General features: G+C 53.7%; 7 protein-coding genes across 7 annotated transcripts; 1 reads left to right on the top strand and 6 right to left on the bottom strand.

Annotated features, from left to right (window-relative positions):
* On the bottom strand, positions 1 to 1,951 carry GST (glutathione S-transferase). Its single transcript, XM_005854253.1, has 7 exons — positions 1,767 to 1,951; positions 1,452 to 1,522; positions 1,242 to 1,325; positions 1,016 to 1,166; positions 820 to 872; positions 552 to 705; positions 1 to 148 (listed from the first exon to the last, which is right to left on the bottom strand). Exons 1-7 carry the CDS (start codon positions 1,912 to 1,914, stop codon positions 33 to 35), a joined length of 777 nt encoding a protein of 258 aa, XP_005854315.1. The 5' UTR covers positions 1,915 to 1,951; the 3' UTR covers positions 1 to 32.
* A 327-nt stretch (positions 1,952 to 2,278) lies between these two features.
* NGA_0184801 (uncharacterized protein) lies at positions 2,279 to 3,957 on the top strand. The gene is made up of 5 exons (XM_005854258.1): positions 2,279 to 2,544; positions 2,639 to 2,718; positions 3,262 to 3,376; positions 3,691 to 3,760; positions 3,855 to 3,957. The coding sequence occupies exons 1-5, from the start codon at positions 2,299 to 2,301 to the stop codon at positions 3,920 to 3,922; spliced, it is 579 nt and encodes a 192-aa protein (XP_005854320.1). The 5' UTR covers positions 2,279 to 2,298; the 3' UTR covers positions 3,923 to 3,957.
* A 101-nt stretch (positions 3,958 to 4,058) lies between these two features.
* NGA_0184400 (peroxisomal membrane protein pmp47b) lies at positions 4,059 to 6,309 on the bottom strand (the record flags this gene model as incomplete). Its single annotated transcript, XM_005854255.1, has 7 exons — positions 4,059 to 4,287; positions 4,523 to 4,647; positions 4,770 to 4,860; positions 5,063 to 5,190; positions 5,456 to 5,520; positions 5,617 to 6,002; positions 6,226 to 6,309. The coding sequence occupies 7 exons, from the start codon at positions 6,307 to 6,309 to the stop codon at positions 4,243 to 4,245; spliced, it is 924 nt and encodes a 307-aa protein (XP_005854317.1). The 3' UTR covers positions 4,059 to 4,242.
* Positions 6,310 to 7,205: 896 nt separating this feature from the next.
* Positions 7,206 to 8,338, bottom strand: NGA_0426520 (uncharacterized protein; the record flags this gene model as incomplete). Its single annotated transcript, XM_005854259.1, has 3 exons — positions 7,206 to 7,233; positions 7,293 to 7,365; positions 7,627 to 8,338. Coding segments are annotated over 3 exons (813 nt in total), but the record flags the coding sequence as incomplete, so codon positions are not given.
* A 1,019-nt stretch (positions 8,339 to 9,357) lies between these two features.
* PFK (pyrophosphate--fructose-6-phosphate 1-phosphotransferase) lies at positions 9,358 to 14,626 on the bottom strand (the record flags this gene model as incomplete). The annotated part of the gene is made up of 12 exons (XM_005854254.1): positions 9,358 to 11,091; positions 11,322 to 11,880; positions 12,014 to 12,128; positions 12,279 to 12,361; positions 12,506 to 12,621; positions 12,897 to 13,004; positions 13,124 to 13,210; positions 13,330 to 13,361; positions 13,435 to 13,504; positions 13,593 to 13,672; positions 14,310 to 14,435; positions 14,539 to 14,626. Coding segments are annotated over 12 exons (3,198 nt in total), but the record flags the coding sequence as incomplete, so codon positions are not given.
* A 450-nt stretch (positions 14,627 to 15,076) lies between these two features.
* Positions 15,077 to 15,516, bottom strand: NGA_0184500 (diphosphate fructose-6-phosphate 1-phosphotransferase; the record flags this gene model as incomplete). The annotated part of the gene is made up of 2 exons (XM_005854256.1): positions 15,077 to 15,198; positions 15,426 to 15,516. Coding segments are annotated over 2 exons (213 nt in total), but the record flags the coding sequence as incomplete, so codon positions are not given.
* Positions 15,517 to 17,440: 1,924 nt separating this feature from the next.
* Positions 17,441 to 19,480, bottom strand: NGA_0184600 (aaa family atpase; the record flags this gene model as incomplete). The annotated part of the gene is made up of 7 exons (XM_005854257.1): positions 19,386 to 19,480; positions 19,112 to 19,236; positions 18,804 to 18,902; positions 18,324 to 18,416; positions 18,048 to 18,130; positions 17,794 to 17,897; positions 17,441 to 17,451 (listed from the first exon to the last, which is right to left on the bottom strand). The coding sequence occupies exons 1-7, from the start codon at positions 19,459 to 19,461 to the stop codon at positions 17,441 to 17,443; spliced, it is 591 nt and encodes a 196-aa protein (XP_005854319.1). The 5' UTR covers positions 19,462 to 19,480.
* Between the last annotated feature and the right edge of the window lie 197 nt (positions 19,481 to 19,677).

Below are 19,677 nucleotides of genomic sequence, written 5' to 3'. Positions count from 1 at the left end.
AAAGAGGGGCAAGAGCTGGCAAGCTTCTGAGCCTAAGTACTGAGCGATAGACGGGAGTGCTTCGAATCGATAGGTAAAGTCTTGGAGCTCCCGGTGCGAGGAGAGCGCCGGGGGATAGAGCGTCCGGGCTTGGGACAGAAGGTCATACCTGTACAAGAGGGAGGGCGGGAGAGAGGGCGGGAGGGAGGGGGTGGGATGCGTGAGCGGGCATGGATAAGGATATCACGAAGTTCATAAATGCCTCCATCATGGAAAAGCAGACAGATGGGTAAGGAGAAAGGGAGGGAGGGCAAGGAAGGGGGGGAGGTACGGAGGGAGGGAACAGAAGGAGCGAGAGGTATGGAGGGAGGGAAGGGAAGGGGAGGTAACGGGGAGGGAAGGAGGGAGGGAGAGAGAAAGAGACAGGGAGGGCTTACAGGACAAAATCAGCCACCGTCATGCGTCCTCCCACCAGCCACAAGCCGCCTGTGGAGCAAATGGTGTAGAAATGTGAACCGACGGCCCTCCCTCCCTCGTTCCTTCCTTACCTCCCTCCCTTCCTCCCTCCCTACCTGTGGGCGAGCTCTTCTTGTGCGTCTTCTTCTCGTTCAGGAGCCAGTCTTCGAAGCCACCGAGGCGGGACGCCAGGGCGGTGGTGAAGAAACGTTCCTTCTCCCTAGCGTACGAGGGATTATGTACAAGCCGGTGGAGGGCAAGGGTGAAATCCTGTGGGAAAAAGAGAGGGAGGGAGGGAAGGAGGAAAGGAGGGAAGGAGGGAGCGAGGGACGGCCGAGTGAGGGGCTGAAAGGAGGCCTGAGGACCAAGCCTGCCGACACGAACCTGCAATTCATCCAGCAGCAGATCGACAGCTTCCATCTCTTTCACATTCCGCCCTGTCAAGTAACTTTTTCCGTGAGATCCACCCTTCCCCCCCTCCCCTCCCTCCCTCCTTCCTTCCCTCCCGGCCCGTCCCTCCTCTGCAACATCTCTCCCCGAGCACCCTCTCTTCTACCCCCCCTCCTGCCTCCCCACCCACCGATCAATCCGTACTGGCGACCCAAGTAGCGCATGATCGTCCTGGCGTGTTTCACTCCCTTTCTCTTTCCCTCCCTCCCCATCTGACACCAGCCACGTTCTTCCACCACCAGGTAAGTCGTCAAGCCCTGCGCGCTGAAGGGGACCACCGCCTGCGTGGACGAAGAAGAAATGAGCCGAGGACAGAGAGGCAAGAGGTGTAGGCGAGCGAGGCATTGAAGCATTACCTTGTCGTGGGCGGCCTCGTCTTTCGCGTCCACCCACGCCAACTGGTGGTAGTCGGGTCCCGGGCCCATGTCGAAGAATCGGTCCTGGCACGCAACAGAGGGAAATGGGGACGTGGGCGACGATAACACGGTAGCATCTGACATTATAGCATACGAATGGAAGGGAAAAGAGGGAGCGGTGACCGACCTCATTCCCTTTCAGTGGCTTACCTTCCAGGGTAGCTCCAGGTACGCAAGCAAGTAACGCACAGCCTGTCCGTATTCCCGTGCTCGCCACGACCCTGTACAAGTGAGCGCGCATGTCCAATTTAGATATTCTCGAATGGTTGGTGCACGTGTGGGGATATGCGCGTGTGCATCCGACAGAAGGTCACCCCCGTTCCCATTGTAAAAAGTGAGGCGTCGTGATATCTGCCTTCCTATCCCCTGTGGCCACGTAACTTTCCATCGTTCTCGGCTATTTATCTGTCAAATGCCATTTCCTTTCCTGGACATGCCCTTTCTCCGTTCTCAACATGGCCATACCGAGGGTGAAGTGCGTGTGTTTCCTGTGTCGATGCCGTTTGTAAGCGCGATGGACCATGGAGGACAAGGGGCCAGCCAGAGCTCCAGCCGTCGCCGCCGTGGCCGCCACCGCAAAGAGGACCGTGTGATTATTCTCGTTCTTTGACATCGCTTTGTCTTGGTCGAAAGTACCGGTCTGATTGTGTGATAAGGGCATAGAGGTGAATTCACGGAACAGGGCTCAAGTTGCATCGGCGAGTGTGATACGAGACGAGAAAAGGGACGATATTGCCTTGGCCATTGGTGAGGGGCGTGTTTGTGCCATAATGGGCATGAAACAAGATTCTTGCGGCTTGGTTAGACAGTAGCCGTGTCTGCATCGCGAGTCTTTTGAATAATGGTAAAACTGTTGCGCACGACTTGACTAGTCAATGCATCCTCGTCTGAGAGGTATCTGCCCCCCTCCCGTCATGCGACACCTGCCCTTTCACCGTATATACCATTCCCGCACTCGATCCTTTCGCATAAATTGAAGTACCACCAGTGACACATCATGCTCATTAGAAGCTACTGCGCCGCGCTCTCCTTCATCGTTGCCGCAGCTCTCTTCAGCTCAGCTTTCGCCTTCCTGCCTCCTCCCACGCCCCCACCTCCTACTCCCAAAGTCACGCAATTTAAGCCTTATTTCCGTGCAGTTTTTCATCATTTACTAGCAGTCGTCCTTCCATCGGCAGCCTTATGTTTTGGTGCAGTGCCTCCCCAGCCGGCGAATGCGTTCGGTGAAGACATTGCGGCCAAGGTAAGTTCGAGGACAGAGGTACAAAAAGGGGAACGTTGCACGGTTGGCTTTTCAACACATAGCTGAGCGATCATCTTCATGAATTTCCCTGTAGGTTCAAAAATCTTTGAACGAGGACACGACGAAAAAGTACACGGAGGACGGTATGGACTTGGTGGAGACCCTGAAAAGGCGGTGAGTCTAGAGGAGGGGGAGGGAAGGAGGGGAAGGAGGGAAGGCAGGGAGGGGGGACGAGGGAAGGGAGAATAAGTACTGAGGGGCATGTGCGTAACCGAGAGGGTCACGCTCGCCTTATAGCTTGATTAAAATGAGGTCATGGAGTGCATCTATGATGTGACACGCTCGCCTCCTCCTGCCAATCTTCCTTCTTTTCATGTCACGCAGAACTATCCAAAATAAAGCGAAAAATGACCGAATATTGATGGAAAAGACATTTTTGAACTCTGAGGCGGGCATCTACGGACCATTCGACAAGTGAGAGGGGGGGAAAGGAAGGCGGGGGGAAGGGGAAAGGAAGAGGAGGATAAGGGCAGGATGGATCGCAGTTGGGGGCAAAACCTGTGAGCAGATATCGCGGGGGAGAAGGCTGGTGTACAGGCCCATAGTGCTGGGATGAGATACCCATGAATGCCAATGGGTTTTCATGCACACATTTACCTATCTTTCGCTCATCCTCCCTTCCTCCCCCCCTCCCTGCTTTGTCTCCTCTCCCTTCAGGTTCATCCCCGTCATGAAAAAGGACGGACAATACGTCCTGCTCACCGAAGAGCAGTACAACACGCTGAAAGGCGAAGGGAAAATCGTTGGGAGGGATTTTGTGGTGGACTACCAGGTAGGAAGACTTCCCTCCGCCTCCTCCCCCCTTGCCCACGGTGGTTCTCGTACCGCAAGCCCGATCGACGTCGAGCGTTTTCGGTCGTCGTATTTATCTGTCTTCTCCGAGAGCTACCTTGAGCTCTCTCTTTTTTGGGGGTGGTGGTAGGGCGCCTTGTTTACCGCCTGCGAATTCCCCCTTCTCCTTCCACACTCATGCTTCTCTCGTGTTTGTTCTTACTACCTATGCATCCTCTGGCCGCTCTTGCCTTATTCCCCCCCTACCCTCTCCCTTGCTGCCCTCTCTTTTCCCCTTGGCTCGCTTCGCACCAGGCGGAGAGTGCTCCTGCTGCTGTGGAAGCACCGGTCATCGAGGAAGAAGACAAGAAAGCGACCTCCACAGGTAGGGAGCGAGGTCGAGAAGGAGGGCGGGAGGAAGAAGACGTAAGGGTGAGGTAAAGTGAGCCTTCCTGTACTGATGTGGGATATACGGACAGGCTCATCGTCGCAGAAAACTTTGGAGGAGGATGACGCGGACTTGTTTGAGGATGGAGATGCCGTGTGAGTCTCGAGGAGGACAAGGAGGGGGGGGGTGCGACCGTTCAAGTTGAACAGAGATGGTATCGGAAGGAAAATAACAAAGGGTGCTTACAGGTTCCTTGAGCGCTGTGTCGCGTGTCGCCTGTTGGGTAGCCATGTCACCGTTTATTTCTTTAAATTTTCCGTCTTTTTACGTTTCCTTCTCAATCTTCACCCTCCGTCCTTCGCCTTGTGCATTCGTGCACGCGAATCCCCATTCTCCTCCCTTCCCCATCCCTTACGTCCTCATCGTCTTCAGCAGCATCCGCTTATTGAAGTCATAGAGCCGCTCTTTGATCATGAGCATTAAGGCCGCAGAAAGCACTCCGCGGGTGAGCTCTGGCGCCATGCCTGAACGGGCCCAGCGGGGGAGGGAAGAGGGGGGAGACTGGTGAGAATGGGGGCAGAACACGAGGGAGGGAGGGTTCAGAGGATTCGAGCAGAGCAGACAAAATGGGGAGGGGGGAGAGAACGTCCTGACCTCTGTACAGCCCCGGAACACCCTCGTCCCTTAATGTCTTCTGCAACGTGAACAACACCGTTGCCTCTTTCCCTCCCTCCCTCCTCCCTCTTCTCCCTCTCGGACGCCCTTGCCCTGCGCCATGAGCATCTTCCGGACGCGGATCCACGGGAAGATGATAAGGGTGGCCAATGCGCGGGAGAGGGCGCCGAGAAGGAAGGCTTGCCAGGCACTCAAGGCTCTGACCGGGACTGAGGGAGGGAGGGAGGGAGAGAGGGACAACATTATATGAGGGGCACAGTGCGTGAAGAGGGAAGGGACTTGAAGGGGAGGACGGCATGGTCCGAGGTCCATTCCCTCATCCTCCCCTTACCCCCTCGACGACGGGAGAGCAGGGAAAGGATGCCTCGGCGGAGCTGCTCGAAGAGCGTGTATTGGATCGCGGGTTTCAGGCACAAGACACCCTGGGAAAGGAGGGAGGGGGGGAGGGGGGAAGGGAGGATGGAAAAGGATGAGGAACCGATGAGGAAACAGTAGAAGAGGGAGTTGCACAGTACGCGCGGCAGTGCTTGAAAAAGACGAATGTGCGTCGTGCATCCCCCCGCTTTCCTTCCCCCTTCCCTCCCTTCTTCCTCTCTGCCTCGTCCCCTCCCTCCCCTTCCTCACATAGGCGGGAATGCCCTTGTAGAGCCCGCTTGGCCCGTCCTCCTTCAGCACCTCCTTCGCCGCCTCGGACCACGACTTAAGACGACCTTGGCTGGTGATGATGCGCGTGACAACCACCTCGATGGGCACTGCGCCACAGAAATGGAGGAAAAGTGGTCAGAGAGAAGGCGTGAAAATTTGGCGGGAGGTGAAGGAGGGAGGGGAGGGAGGGGAGGGAGGGGAGAGGAGGGGGAGGGAGGGGCGGACGCGAGGGAGGGAGGGGAGGGAGGAGAAGGCAATGACGTGGTCCTTGAACGCTGGCAATTATCGGCCAGAAAAGACCTCAAAATCCAGGAATGCACGCATGTTCTACAGATAAAGACGAGGGAGACTTGCAGAGCTTGGAGCGCTTACCCGTGACTGGCAGATGAACCACCTCGCTCAAGTACCCAACAAGGAGATTCTCCCGCACCCCGAACCTGAATCTCCCAAAGGGGGGAAGGAATGAGTCTTTTTCCTCCCGAGCCCTCCTCCCACGCGTGTCCATTGCTTCGATTGTTTCCCCTCCCGCTCACCTCCCTCCGTTCAGGACCTTGACGACGCCTTTCATTGTGCTGTAGGCGTAGAAATAAATCGACTTCTCCAAAGAGCTTTGCAGAGAGGAATATTGGACCCCGCCGAAAAATCCTCCCAGACCCGCGCGGCGATAGATTTCCTTAGCCACGTCCTGTGTCGTCAGCGCCGAGCTATCTTCATCTGAGCCCTCATCACCTTCTTCCGGAGCAGTTTCCCCAGAGAGAGGGTCGGCTGCACTTGCGGCCACAGCGGCAGCGGCGGCAGCTACGTTTCTTTCTCCCTCTGCACTGGAAGTTTGTTCATCTTCCGTGGCAGCAGTTGTCGTAGCTTGCCTTGACTGCTTTTGTTCCTTTGTTTTAGAGGCCTGAATAACGGTTTTGATGACCTGCAGACATGGGAGGAGAGAGCGTCACAACGAGGACTACAGAGCAACGTGCTGGTTACATTCTCTCCATTGCAGACCAGCAAAAGTGCGGTCTCCGTGAAGACGTGAGTTTGAAACGCAACACAGTCTGACATATCAAAGCCTGGACCCGTGTGGCATTCATTTGATCCCTAGCCTACTGTCATACATCTCACCCCTCGCTTGCTCCCAAGTGACCCCTTACCTCAAGTGGATACAAGACAGCAGTGGAGATAGCGCCACCTTCAGCTGCCGACAATGCCTCTGCCAATACCTCCGGGGATGCCATGGTCGCTTCTGTGACAGTAGGGCGTAATTAATTGTGGCAGGTAAGGAGATGCCTCAGGCGCAATCGAGGGGATGAGAGGAAGCTGCCCGCTCGCTCAAAAAAATCAGCGGAGTCAACTCTATGAAAGGAGGTTTGCGTACGAAATGAAATAAGAATAGCTCATCTGACCGACGCCACCTTGTAGTCGAATTTTACCCACATAAAGCACTGTTGGGCAATTCAAAAACCTGAAAAAATAACGATTCGAAAATTGAAGTAGAGTACAGGATGTCATTGACCCTTTTCTGAAGCACAATCCTGTGAACTAACTCCTCGTTTAATCTGCCTGATCCACTTTCGGGACTAAATCTTTCCCTTTTGCATAATTACATTCTCGTCCGCCTTTTCACATCCGTCCTGGCCCTGTGCGAGCCCCTCTCGACAACCAGGAAGCCAGAGAGTCCAGCAAACTTCCCTTATGCTCGCCCTCCTTACCCCAACCCTTTCCACCGTTTTCGGGGCTTGCACTTCTACCTACATCTTCCTCTTCCCTTCTCCTTCGTTGTCCTCTTCCTTTTTTCATCTCCTCCGCGTCCAGTCGCAGCGATCCCAGCGCCGTGACCGTACTGAACACGCCTTCTTTCTCTGCGGCCCTGACCACGGCTCGTGCTGTACCTCTCTCCATCCACGTTCCTCCCTCCTTTTCTCCCCCCTGCACCACATCGCACACTTCCTCCAACGTCATCCTCATTCGCTGCAGAGACATGGAAGGGACTTGCAAATTATACAAATCGATCTCGGCATTGATCCAGGCCACGTCTTCTCTCAAACCCGCCAAGCCGACCACCCGCGATTTCCATCGTGCCATCGCTCCTTCCTTCCCTCTTTTCTCTGCTCCCTCCCCATGCTCCCACGTTTCAAGCACCACCTTGGCCCATTCCGCCTCTAGCCTGTGCACAAGCCGTCGTTCCGCATCTCGGATCCTGCTTGACCTCTCCACCCACACTGGCTTCACGCCGGACTTGGATAACACGTCCATGTAGGTGGCGGATGTCTTATCTGTGGCGTAGAGATACCCTGGAGTGGAGGAGAGGAGGTCGCGGGGATAGGCAAGGATATATGATGATCAACATAGCTTAAAGCCTTATCCAGGTTCCCATCGCTCGTAAGGCTTTCCCTGTCTTAGCATGCTACCGCCGCCTGCTCTCCGCAACTCGTCCTCACACACACCGTCGTACAAAACAACACCCTATTCAGAATGCTTCCTCCACTTTCAAGCCCTTTCTCCCCTATCCCTCTCTTGCGGTCTCACTCGTCTCCTCACACACCGACCCTCACCTTCCAATCGCTCCAGGGGCTTGCCCTTTCCCTTCAAATCGTCGAAATCCCCCTGTGCCATCGCCAACTGAATCTTCTCCTCCACGCTCATCCCCTCTTCAGGTGTACCCTCCGTCCCTCCCTCCGCCACTTCCTCACGGCGCACCCTCCGCCGGAAAACCGCGCGCTCGGCCCGAATCAACCGTGCTTTGCGCGCTGCCACCTCCCTCTCGAAATAGCTCGCGGTAGAATGGCCATCCGCGTCCCCACCATCAAATTCAGGCAGACTGAGCCATTGCCGGTTGGCAGGATCGTCCTTACGGATGATCAAACGAGACTGGTCTCGGACTAATGGATTGTTCACCTGTTCCGCCTCGTACTGTTGAAGCTGTTTCGGTAAATGGCTGACGAAGGTGGTGTGCTCCATTACACGTTCCCATGAAGGATCACGATTGCGGGTCAAATCGCGAAACACTTGTACTTTGGGCTGCCCGCCCTCCTCCCTATTTTTCCCTGTCCCTCCAGTGCTGACGTTAAACCGACGAGTCGGTCTGTGACTTGCGGCGTCGGCAGCGACAATATTGAAAGATGATGAAGGCAAAGGGGTTGCGTCATTGTCTTGGGGATGAGGTTCATCGGATGGACTTGTGCCGTCGTTTTGTCGAGTGGAGGAGGAGAGGGGAGGAGGGGACAGGTGACGCCAGCGGTAGAGAGATCCGAAAAGAGAACGCGGCTGACGCAGGCAGTGCAAAGAATCCTGTACAAGGCGATGCATCACCTTTGATAACCCTGTGTGGTTGAGATACGACAATTTTTTCAAGTTATGGCATAAAAAGAGGGAGATGGCTTGGAGGAAGGAGGCTAGCTGCTTGAAGCTTGAGGGGGCGGATAGTGTTGGGTGGTAAACACACCGATTGGAACACAAAGTAAATGACCACCAAACACTCCTCGTCCCGAGCAATCAACTCACGCGTCATCGAATGCACCTCAAATATCATTTTCGCCAGGCTTGTGCAGAGGTTTAGTGGAGATGTGATGAACAGTGCCAAAAGTCGAATTCGTTTATATGCTGAACACTGTACGTGCCGAAACTAGCGCCCTGGAAGGCTCATATTGATGAAATGTCTCTTATAGCGTCCCCTACAGTGAACCAATGTGCAGTCCGTCGAAAGAATGAAAGTTCTTATTATAAAGCCAACGCAGTTATGAAAGTAACACTGTCGCGAGCGGAGCTTTCTGCAGGGACAGGAAACTTTGTTTACGCGACCGAAGGGATACATGGCAATTTTTGTAAGCTGCGGCAAGCTATTACAACAATTAAATCATTACTTGCGATACTAGTCTTCCTTTTGCCATATTATTTGTCTATAGCAGACCGTAAGCTTCAGTTAACACCTTGTCCTACTCGCCCCCATTTTGTGGCAAGAGGCCAAGACGAGTACACGCAAGACACACCGTTTTGAATGTTTCAACACCCACGATTTCGACTTCCTTTTAAATAATTTCAATCCCTAAGCCTAAATTTACTTGCCTCTGTGACTCGAGCACCCAATCGTGGCACTACCAAATACCCAACTTTTCACCCAAGCCTAACGTAAGCCCTTTTGTCTTTGGAAAGGTGCCCCAGTTCGCGTCGTCTTCTTGCCCAAGGAGAAGTCTTCACATCTTTCAAATAAACAATGTCTCCCCGTCAAATTGGAATAGCAAAGTGCACACGATTGCAATCTTCCCCCCCCCCCCCCCGACGCTGTGTCACACGGTTTCGTCCATCATGGACACCACGTCTGTCAGTGTCAAAATGCTCTTCGTCGCCAAATGGAGCAACGCACTTGAGCACCCGGGGCGACAGGCCCGGCGGACTTGCCGCAGGGCCGCGTGGAGAACCTCGAGTTCCTCCAAGTAGTCCCGGTCTTCCTCCACCACAGTGGCGGGGCGGTCATCGGCCGTGAGTCCATGAAACTGAAGAGGCCCCGAGTTCTCGTACATGTCGTGCATACCCCACAGCTGGCGTTTCCCCATCAAAAACTTGTACGCCGCTCCACGCAAATCCACTTTTTTGGCGGGCACCCGGGGGCGGAGTTGACCGTTGTAGGCGAGACGGTGCTGTTCCAGCTCGTCGTACGCGAGCATGGCCGTCAGAGGCACGCCTGCCACTTTCCAATCTTCTTCCTCCACGCCCTTGAGCCCCGTGATGGTGGCAAGGTAACCGGTCCGACCCGTGTGCACAAGCACGGCCGCGGCTCCCCCCATGGAGTACCCCAAGTTGCAATCAAAGTTCGAGGGGAGGGAACCACGGGCTTGGTAACCAAGAAAGGAGCAGACCGGGGTAAAACTTCCCTTGTACTGGCCCAACGCCTTGCGTCGGTTCAACTCCGTCTCCACAAAATGACAGAGGAGACGTTCCGTCTCGATCGCGGAGAGCTGGACACCTTTGCTGGAGGATCGCGCTTTAGTCATCTGTACTTGGATATATGGAGGCATGGACCGGAGAAGCGCGGCCGACCAAGTGGTCAAGCGCGAGACTACCGCCTCCACCGAGGTCAGTTCCTCCTCGCTTTCCCGGAAGGCGACGTCGATTTCTTGGAGGAGGACGGCGATTTCGGGGATGGAGAGCACCAGGCCCTCGGGCACCAGAACGGTCCCGTAGTGCCGGTTGCGGGCCGCGCGGGCAGAGACCAAGTCCGCCACCTCCCGAACCACCTCCTGCAAGGACTTGCGGGAAGCGTCCACGTCCTCCGCCAACAATATCAGGTTGGGGGCGGAGCGGAGGGCGACTTCCAAGGCGATGTTGCTCACGTTCGAGCCCATCAGGCGCAGGAACATCCAGTATTTCTTGGCCGAGGCCCCGTCGATGGCGGTGTTCCCCACCAGCTCCGAGTAGACTTTACATGCCGTGTGGAAGCCCAGGGTGGTTTCCACGAACTGGTTGGTCAAGGTCCCGTCGATGCCCGCAGGGACCACGGTGCAGGCGGTCGGGACCCCCTCCGCCATCAGGTATTCGCTCAGATAGGCCACGCCCGTGGCCGTCCTGCACCCGCCCACAAATACGAGTCCGTCGAGCCGAAGCCTGACGCAGGCATCCTTGAAGCCCTCCATCATCGCGACCGTGTCGGGGAATTTCTCGTGCGAGCGGCCGAGCAGGTCCAGGCCCCCCTGGTTCCGGTAAGTCGACAAGAGCTCCGAGGTCACTTGCACAGTCTGCTGTTTGTAGATACCATCGATGCCACCGACGAAGCCCAAGAGGGTGGAGTTGGAGGCGGCCAGGTAGTCGTGGAGGCCTGCGATGACGTTGTGCCCCCCAGGGGCTTGTCGGCCGCAAAATACCACGCCGACAGTGATGGGCCGCTCCCCCGCGGCTCGATGGGTGGTCGCCGCTCGTTTAGAGGCATGGGGTTCCTCCCTGTCCAACAGGGACCGCATGCCGTCCACCTCGGAGACGGCGAGCTCGGTCCTGAGGTCGGAGAGGAGGAACGGGTTGGTGGTACCCTGGCGATCCGGATGGAGGACGGAGGGGGAAGGGAGGAAAACGGTGCAAAGGGTAGAGTAAAAACGGGGTCAGATTTTGCCTTAGCAGTTGTTATGCAACTAGATTCTTGTGTACAGTCGCTCGGACTGTTGCAAGGAGAAGCTTACTAAATAGGGCGGGGATCAGACCTTCTAGGAGCCTGTGCATCACTAGAAGCAAGCAAAATGAAGCCTGAACACTACTGTCGTACCTGCCGCGGGATCTCTTCCTCCTCGGCCGCACAGGTGCCGTTGGAAGAGACGGAGAATTTGTGCGCATTGACCTGCCGCTGCTGTGAGCCCTCCTTGGGATCTGCATGGAGATGCACCATGGGCAAGCCGTAGGATCGCGGGAATTCGCGGCGCATCAGGGCCCGGTCCTTCCCGTACAGGCACTGGGTGGCCTCTCCCTCCACCACCTGCACGTTCAGGGTGGTGCGTCCTTTCAAAGCCTGTGGCACCCGGTTTTTATACTCGAGACGATGGAGCTGGACGCTGCTCAGGCACGCCCGGGGCGTGGGAGAGAACAGGTAGCCTTCCATTTGCGTCATGGACCGGGGCACGTCGGGGGCGTCCACGACTTCCTCCTCGGGCAGGAACTCGTACTGCAGCGTCAGGTTCACATCCTGAGAGCAAGGGCCGTCGAATTGGATGGGGCCAGGGGCGCGGTAGCAGTCCTCCACGGCCCATTTATCCCGGCGCTTTTTCAAAATTTTAAAGGGCTTTCCCTCGAGCTGAACAAGAGCCTTGCGGATCACAGGCTTGAATTTCCTGGGAGGAGAGGATGAAAAGGAGACGCAACTTACTTGAAACATGAAAAGATGACAGATTTTACTAAATAAATAATGATCGTCAAGAAAACTCGACGGGATCGGAACGCAATGGGGTTGATTTCTGGGCGTACCCATGGCGCTTCTCCATGTTCATCATCATGGTCAGAGGCACCCCGCCGCACTTCCAATCTTCCACGGGGCCACACACACCGGTGATGGAGACCATCAGCGAGGTAAGCCCGTTGCCTGAGATAGGAGATGATGAATGTAATGGAGGAGTGCGGAATCAACGTCTTATAGCGAGGCTAGAATTATTATTCATCTTCCTGACTGCAAACAAGTAGGGTACAAGGTGTACAAACCGCGTTAGTTTCGCTGTACGATAAGAAAACGAACCTATGAGGTGCCCCGCTGTCAAGCCCAAAGAGTAGCAGTAGTTTGAGTCGAAACCACTGGGTAGTCCTGCGCGGCCTTCATACCTATTCAGATCCCGAGCGAGCCAATTACATTGGGACAAGAAGTCAACGCTTCCTTTCATACAACTCGTTCTCCCGTGTATTTCCCTCTGATGTTGATCCTTTGGACGCAGTCTGCACACGATTTGAATGGGAAGCCTGACTTACCCAAAAGAATGAAACTGGGGATTGAAGACGCCTGCATATTGTCCATACTTGCGGATCTTTTCCAGCTCCAGCGCAATTGTCCCTGCCAGTAGCTTTTCCGTCTCAATTTTTGCAACCTATTCCCCAAAGTTAAAATACGTTGAAAAAAGGAGCACGTATGATATGAGACAGTTGAACCATGGGAATAGAGGCGAATATTCAGCACCAAATGCGCATGCTATTTCTAGCCCGCTTTTCAATGAGCTTTTCCTAGTCTGCAGGGTATTTACATCTTAGCACGCTCAAAATGACTAATTTCTCGTCCGCCACAGAAGCATCCCTTCCGACAAGCCATCTTTCAAAATTACAAATTACTTTATTCACGTGATTGATCTTCAGTTCATTGACTCACCTGAACGTTACCGTGTGGGTCTCGATCCAAAAGAAGCTGCTCCTTGATGTTGGCTGGAAGATATGAAAAGACCGCCCGATTGTTGAACGAAAGTTCCCGCATGACCGCCTGAGAGAGGGGGAGAACTTCACTGAGAAGGCGACCCCCAACATTTTAAGATAAACCCTTTCACAATTCTGAAATGCCTTCCTACTGGCTCCCGTGCATTGACAGCCGTCGAGACTCACCTCTTCAGTATTAGCCACGCCTGCAGCCATCAGATCATTGAGCTCGTGCATTAGAGTTTGGAACTCAGGGATGAACTCAATAATACCCTGCGAAGAGAAACGGAGAGGCGCGGAAGTGAGCGACAAAAGGGCGACAATGCTGAAAGAGTATCCTCGTCGTTCGCACCCTTTTTGCCTAATTTATCCTGCACATAAAGAGATCGTACCTCAGGAAGAAGGATCACGCCGTAATGTTTGCCTGACGAAATATAGAGAGGGACACGAGTAAGTGATATATACAAAGCATGATCAAATTAATGACATGCTCACACCTTGCTTGGCTCGCTCCAGGATCATTCTGACGAGCGAATGCGTCACTTGGGACAGAGAGAGGTGTTCCGCCTGGTAAATAATGTGAAAAAGGCGTTCTTCCATTACGAATCCATGTACTTAAATGCAAGCGTTGATCTGAGATTTTCCTTCTACTCACCTCAACTTCCTCAGAGATCAGCGTAGCATTTGGACGGGTCTGTAGGGCGCACTCCAGTGCGATGTGGGAGGCACTTCGCCCTGAACGATGCATCGACACACAGAGGCTGATGAGTCGTCATCCAGGGGTATAAAGTACACCACATTCATACTTGCCACGCGCGTCGTAGCATCATGCGCGCTTGCTACTTTTAAAAGGCATGGTGCGCTAGTGTTCACATTGTTTGCACTGATGTAATATTACAACACACCTCTGTAATGTACACACGGGACTGAAGATGGAAAGGAAGCGCACAAGCCAGGGCAAACGCGAGAAAAAACATGAAATTCTTACCCATGAGACGAACGAAGTGATAATATTTTTGAGAGGAGAGACAGTCAAGCATGACGTTCCCAATCAACTCCGAGTATGTCTTGCAGGCCTGATTTTCCGAGTGGGGTAGGGAGGCCAAAAGTTAAACACAACAAAGTCTACATGTATCTTGACAATCACCATTCGATATTGACACTTAAGGAGATATTCGCAGTACACTGGAAAAATTATCTGGTACAAAGTCGGAGATATGCGCGTCACTCGAATAAAGGGTGTTTCGACACTTCTCCATAATTTTCTATAGGGACACCTTGTTACCATTGCACAGAATTCTCAATTCTATACGAAGGTCCCCAAGGAGGCGTCGTCAAATAACAAAGAATAGAAGAGTCCATACGAGAGAACGGGGAACAGAGCTCACCGTGTCAAATCCGAAAGAGACAGGAATGTAATCATTCTTCAGGTCGCCGTCGATCGTCTTTGGAGCTCCGATCACACGAGTCGAGCAACCATTCGCAGCAAAGTATTCCGCTGAGAGGAGTGAAAAAACATAAGAAACATAAATTTATCGCTATCAGCGCGCGGCGAATCCGAACAGCATGAGGACAGAGGGATAGAAAGCAATGTAACGTACCGAGCACAGCAGCGTTAGTATTGCTATCGTCCCCGCCAATGACGACCAGGCCATCCAGAGCCAGTGATTGACAGACCCTTTTAGCGCCCTGAATCGAGGACGTGAGGTCGAAGGTTGCGGAGAGAAAGAGGATAAATGATGAAATAAAAACCCGTTTATGAACAAAAGGGCATGACATCTTCAACGGTGGTGTATATAAAATACCCCCCTTTTACTCTCCCCCCCCCTTCTGCTGTCCATACCGCGAACTCTTCAGGGGATTCGATTTTATTGCGGCCAGAGCCCAGGGCATCGAACCCACCGGTGTTCTGAGGGACAAAGGAAGCGTGGGAGGAACATTGGGCGAAAGACGACATCGCGACGGGCGGGATAAAATTTCAAAGGAAGTGGTGCATGAGCCAAGTGGGAGATTTGTAGGACTTCTTCATATGAGAGAGGCATGCGAGAAAGAGAAGGACCGTGGCAGTGTCCATGACACACGTAATGAAAAGGGAAAAGGCTGGAATAAGGAACAAGAGAAACTGGGATTACGCACCCTGTAAGCGTCCATGAAAGCTGCATCGACGACGTAGTATTTGCCGGTAAAGACGCCCTTCGGGCCGTTGGCGAACCCCAGAAGTTCCGAGTCCGGATGCACCGATTTGATGTAGTCATACACGCCTGTGGGGACAGGAAAGAGCCAGGTGGAGAGAAGAGCGGCGAGTGCCACGTTCAAAAAAACGTGAGACGCACGATGGCCGTTGCAATCGTCCTCTCAAAGAAGACAATGGTGCAGGTACAATTCCGGGTGCTATTCGATCCCTCCAGCACGACTCTTCGTCGATGTTCTCTTCTCAAGCTATCCTGTAACCTGCCCAACGAGATCTCCTTGCCACTCGTAGACCTACCGGCAATGACGTTGTGGCCTCCAGAAGCTTGCCCGCCAGAGAGCACGACGCCCACGCGCAACGGCTGGCCTCCGTCGACAGTCCCCCTGTCGCAGGCAAGGAAGGAGCAGGCGGAACCGGGTGGAATGAGTAACAGGGGAAAGCGTAACGATGGCACTCACCGCAGGACATTAGATAGAATCCTTTCGGAGCCTTACAGACACCACTTGGTCCTATTTTCATTGCTCCTGACACCACATACCTGCCCTCGGAGTCCTCTTCTATTGTGGCTAGCTCCACGCGCGGCTTTCCATACGTGCGAGGAAAGAGCTCTTCGATTCGTTCATGATCCGCCACCGCGCCCAAGGCCTCTTTGGGAACCACCTGACAAAGGGGAAGGCGGAGGCAGTATCACACAGACGGGACGGACGAGTAACGTAATGGCAGAGGAACAACGTATGTGAGCCTTTGTTGGTACGAGCCTCCTCCTTTTGAAAAGCATACTACCCTCCTCGTGAATTTCTGAAACCCTCCTCGTGAATTTCTGAAAGAGACTAGAACCCCCTTCAACTCCTGTACCTCAAGTACTCTGGTTCCCTCTTGGTGCTTACCTGCACGCGCTTGCCCGCCAGCACAGCGGGAACTTGAGCAGGCGTTTGCAGACGTTGCCTTTGGAGGACAGAGAATGAAGAGCGGACTTCGGGGCGTGGCAAAGGCTTTCATCAGGAAATACAGATCGAGGCCAATTGAATAGGAGGTTTGGGATGGGGTATGAGTACATTCAAGGCGTTTGATATGACTAATCGACCAGAGGTCACTAGGTGACAAGAAGTCTTCTGGGAGTAAGGACACAAGATTTATTCATATTACCAAATAGAGGGCTCATAAAACATAATTTACCTCTGGTGCCACCGATTCCTCAGACATGATTGGCCAAATACCTTCCAATCGCGAAAAGGGACGCTGTGTTGTGTAGATGCATGCAGTCAAGTTTTATTCGAGTCCTTTGGAACACTCGTAGCACTGAGGCGACCCTTGCCGTATAGGCCTTCATTTTTTATAAGCATACAAACGACAGAATTTTCGGCACGTAGGAAATTCGTCAATTTCCAATCCTGTCTTTCCGTGTTGCAAATACTTGCCTTTACAGGTTCTCAGAGTTGATGTCAATATGGGCTCGCGCAAGCAGCATGTACGATTAGAAAAGGGTCTGCTCGCCAGTGAAATGCAAAGTGCACTCTACCAGAACAATTTGACAATAACGATTCGACCGACCTAATTAACTACCACACACACGACCAATCCTGCGGTGTCACTTCCACACGATCGACGCGCCGTCGTCATATGCGGCCTTGCGTCGATCTGTCGCCTGCCTCTTCGGCAGTTGAAGTTGGCTTGGCGAGACCGCACACTGCCGCACCAATGCCATTAAAAAACACTGCCCTTTATCATACCTGAGGCAGCTATGCCACAGGTAATTCATTATTGCAGATTGAAAAGCTCCAAAATAAAGTGACATGGGTCCTGTAAATGTCGGCCTGGGTAAGCTACCTCGCGTTTCTAATCGGGAGAGTACCTCCTGACTTGCTTGATGGAAGCTTCCGACTGGAGATATCAAACTTACGATTTTCAAATTCATGCTTATATAGAAGTGGGATTAATACAGTTCTAACATCTTTTAGACGGTGTTCATCGCTTATCTTGCACAATTACTTTTCTTCAATGCGGGAAGTTCGTTAGGCAGAGTCTAAGCCCTACCCTTGCAATGAGCTGTTTATAAATGTAGCATCACTTTTTGCACATAAATATGGTGCTTGAAAGTGTACAATGATCGCATTTACAAAGTATACTGACAATTTGTGCTAAATTTCGTCTCGAAATATGCTTGTAAGCACTCTTATATGCGACATTGTATGCACAAAATTCAATTGGCCTAACATCTCCTATCTTGCTCTTTCCACTTCCCCGAGCGACAACGACCTAAAATTGTCAGGAGGTATGCACTTAAGAATTGTATCTTTTTATTTTTATATCTTCTACTTTTCATCTGACAAAGCAGCCTTAAAATGACGCCACGCAATCCGCCCTCTCCGCTCCACCGTCCCTTTGCCATCCACCGTGGGCTCGATGTTCGCTTCCTCTTCACGCAGGCACAGCAACGCCGCCTCACTATCGCAGTTTGAATGAACAAGGACGTGAATGAGGGAAGATGGGGGAACAGAAACGGGTGAAAAGAGACAGGGGCCGGGTGAAAGCCACGCGAGAGAGCATGGAGCTTGGACAAAGCATCCTTGTAGTGACCAGTCTCGAATATCAACCAGCGACTACGAACTAATAGATCTGATTCTCGAGTATCATATGAGCCAGTGTAGATGTATGAGGTACGCACCGACAGAGTCCTTCGAGCTCCGCCCCTGAATAGCCTTCTGTCGCCTCAGCAAGCCGCTCCAATAGGGCCTCTCTTTCCTCCTCTCCACGGGCAGCCAGAGGCATCTGAGCCACGGGGGAAAAGGAAAATTTGAGAAGGAATTCAATCGATTTGTGCGAGTCTCTTCAGTAGCGCTGCACGTTGTGTTTCTCTGTCTGGCATTTGTTCGCGTTCCTTTTCCCCCTCCGCCCATCACCCTCCTTTTCCTTTCTTACCTTTCTCGTGTGTATCCGTAGTATTTCTTCCCGATCTTCGGATGATCGAGGCGGTAGGACATGTATGACATGGGAAAGCCGGCCTGGTCGAAGAAGGGCGGGGTCGAGGGACTGGTGGAGGGCGAGGTGGAGGGAGGGGGGTAGAGTGGGAAGTGACTCTCGCGCACTCACGATGCAGAAGAGGGAAGAGTGCTCTTTTTCAATCTACATCAGACACCTCCTCTCGCCCTCCCTCTGTCCCGCCTTCTCCTCCTCCCCCCCTCCCTCCCTACCTACCTCCTGTAGGTTCGTGGCTCCCACCACCAGGACTCCCTCTTGTCCTGCCGCAACTTCCACCCCATCAAGCTCGTTCAGGAAGGTGGAGAGAACCTACAAGGAGCAGGGCGGAAACAAGAAAGGGAGAGGTGTGGTTCAAGAGGGCGGGAGGGAGCAGGAACTACGGGCGGAGGAATGTGAGGACCAAGCCGGGAAGAAATGAAGGAGGAAGAGCGACGAAAGCAGTAACGAGGAGGATAAGCGAGAGTGTAGCAGAGAAGGGAGAGGAGGAGGAAACGAGACTCACATAGCACGACAAACTGTGTCTGTATCCACAAAGGGAGTGGTGGGCGGCAATGAAGGACACCCCCCCAAAAAAAGAAAAGACCGAGAGGAGAAGAAGGAGGAGAGCATGAACAGACGACGAAAGCCGAAGAAGGTTTTGGGGAAAAAGTGGGCAAGCGAAAGAGAGGCTTGAATAAGCGCGGGGCCGGGCCTTACCCGAGCTTCTGCCGCATGTCCCTTCCCTCCTCGCGTCTCACCGGCACTCCCGCCCACGATGGCGTCAAGCTCATCGAAGAAGAGGAGGCAGGGGGAGGCCTGTGAGGGAGAGCGGGGGGAAGGAAGGGAGGGTAGGAGGCGAGAGTCAAGCGGAAGATCCAGCCTATACCATCGCGCCGACAACGTCTGTGGCCGTGCTACCACCTCACCATCCATTCCCTTATCTCTTCCGTCCTTCCACTTCTTCCCATCTCCCTCTCCCTCCTTCCCTCCCTCCTTCCCTCCCTCCTTCTTTCCCTCCTTCCCACCTGGCGGGCCAGGGCGAAGGCCCCCCGCACTGCTGCCTCCGCTTCCCCTAAGTACATACTGTATATATCACTTGCCGCATAAGACAGAAAAGAGAGACCTGGCACCGAGGCTGCGGCGGCTTTGACTGCAGAGATATACCCAACGTCAGATGCTTGATATAAATTCCCTTTTCGAACTCTTCTCCATCCTTTTGCCCTCTCTACCTGCCTCCCTCCCTCCCTCCCTCCCTCCCTTCCTCCTTCCCCTATCCCACTCGGCCTCCCTCTATGTTACCTAGACAAGTCTTCCCGCTCCCCGGGGGCCCACACAGCAAGATTCCACCTTGTCCGATGAGATTGAAGGAGCGCATGAGGGAGGGGTAGAGGAAGGGGTAGAGAACGGCCTGCCGGAGCCTCCGCTTCGCCTCCGCATGGCCCCCAATGCACGCGAAGGAAAGCGAAGGCCGCTGGGAGACATAGGAGCAAGGGGAGGGCGGGAAATTGGGAGGGAAGAAGGGGGGAAGAGGGAGGGGAAGGGCGATAAGCACGAGTCGTCTTCTCCATCAAATGCCTCCCGCCCTCCCTCC

Source organism: Nannochloropsis gaditana (assembly GCF_000240725.1).
Source record: "Nannochloropsis gaditana CCMP526 unplaced genomic scaffold scaffold568, whole genome shotgun sequence".
Lineage (NCBI taxonomy): Eukaryota > Eustigmatophyceae > Eustigmatales > Monodopsidaceae > Microchloropsis > Microchloropsis gaditana.
Note: the sequence above shows the minus strand (reverse complement) of the source record. Positions and strands in the feature narration are given on the sequence as shown.

What these genes read in the sequence shown, in the direction of transcription:
- GST (XM_005854253.1), bottom strand. Translation starts at nt 1,914, where the DNA reads ATGTCAAAGAACGAGAATAATCACACGGTCCTCTTTGCGGTGGCGGCC. An exon ending in ACCTGGAGCTACCCTGGAAG is followed by an intron (nt 1,326 to 1,451) that starts GTAAGCCACTGA and finishes GTTGCGTGCCAG; the next exon opens with GACCGATTCTTCGACATGGG. An exon ending in CAAGAAGAGCTCGCCCACAG is followed by an intron (nt 149 to 551) that starts GTAGGGAGGGAG and finishes CCTCTTGTACAG; the next exon opens with GTATGACCTTCTGTCCCAAG.
- NGA_0184801 (XM_005854258.1), top strand. Translation starts at nt 2,299, where the DNA reads ATGCTCATTAGAAGCTACTGCGCCGCGCTCTCCTTCATCGTTGCCGCA. An exon ending in GTGGAGACCCTGAAAAGGCG is followed by an intron (nt 2,719 to 3,261) that starts GTGAGTCTAGAG and finishes CTCTCCCTTCAG; the next exon opens with GTTCATCCCCGTCATGAAAA. An exon ending in ATTTTGTGGTGGACTACCAG is followed by an intron (nt 3,377 to 3,690) that starts GTAGGAAGACTT and finishes GCTTCGCACCAG; the next exon opens with GCGGAGAGTGCTCCTGCTGC.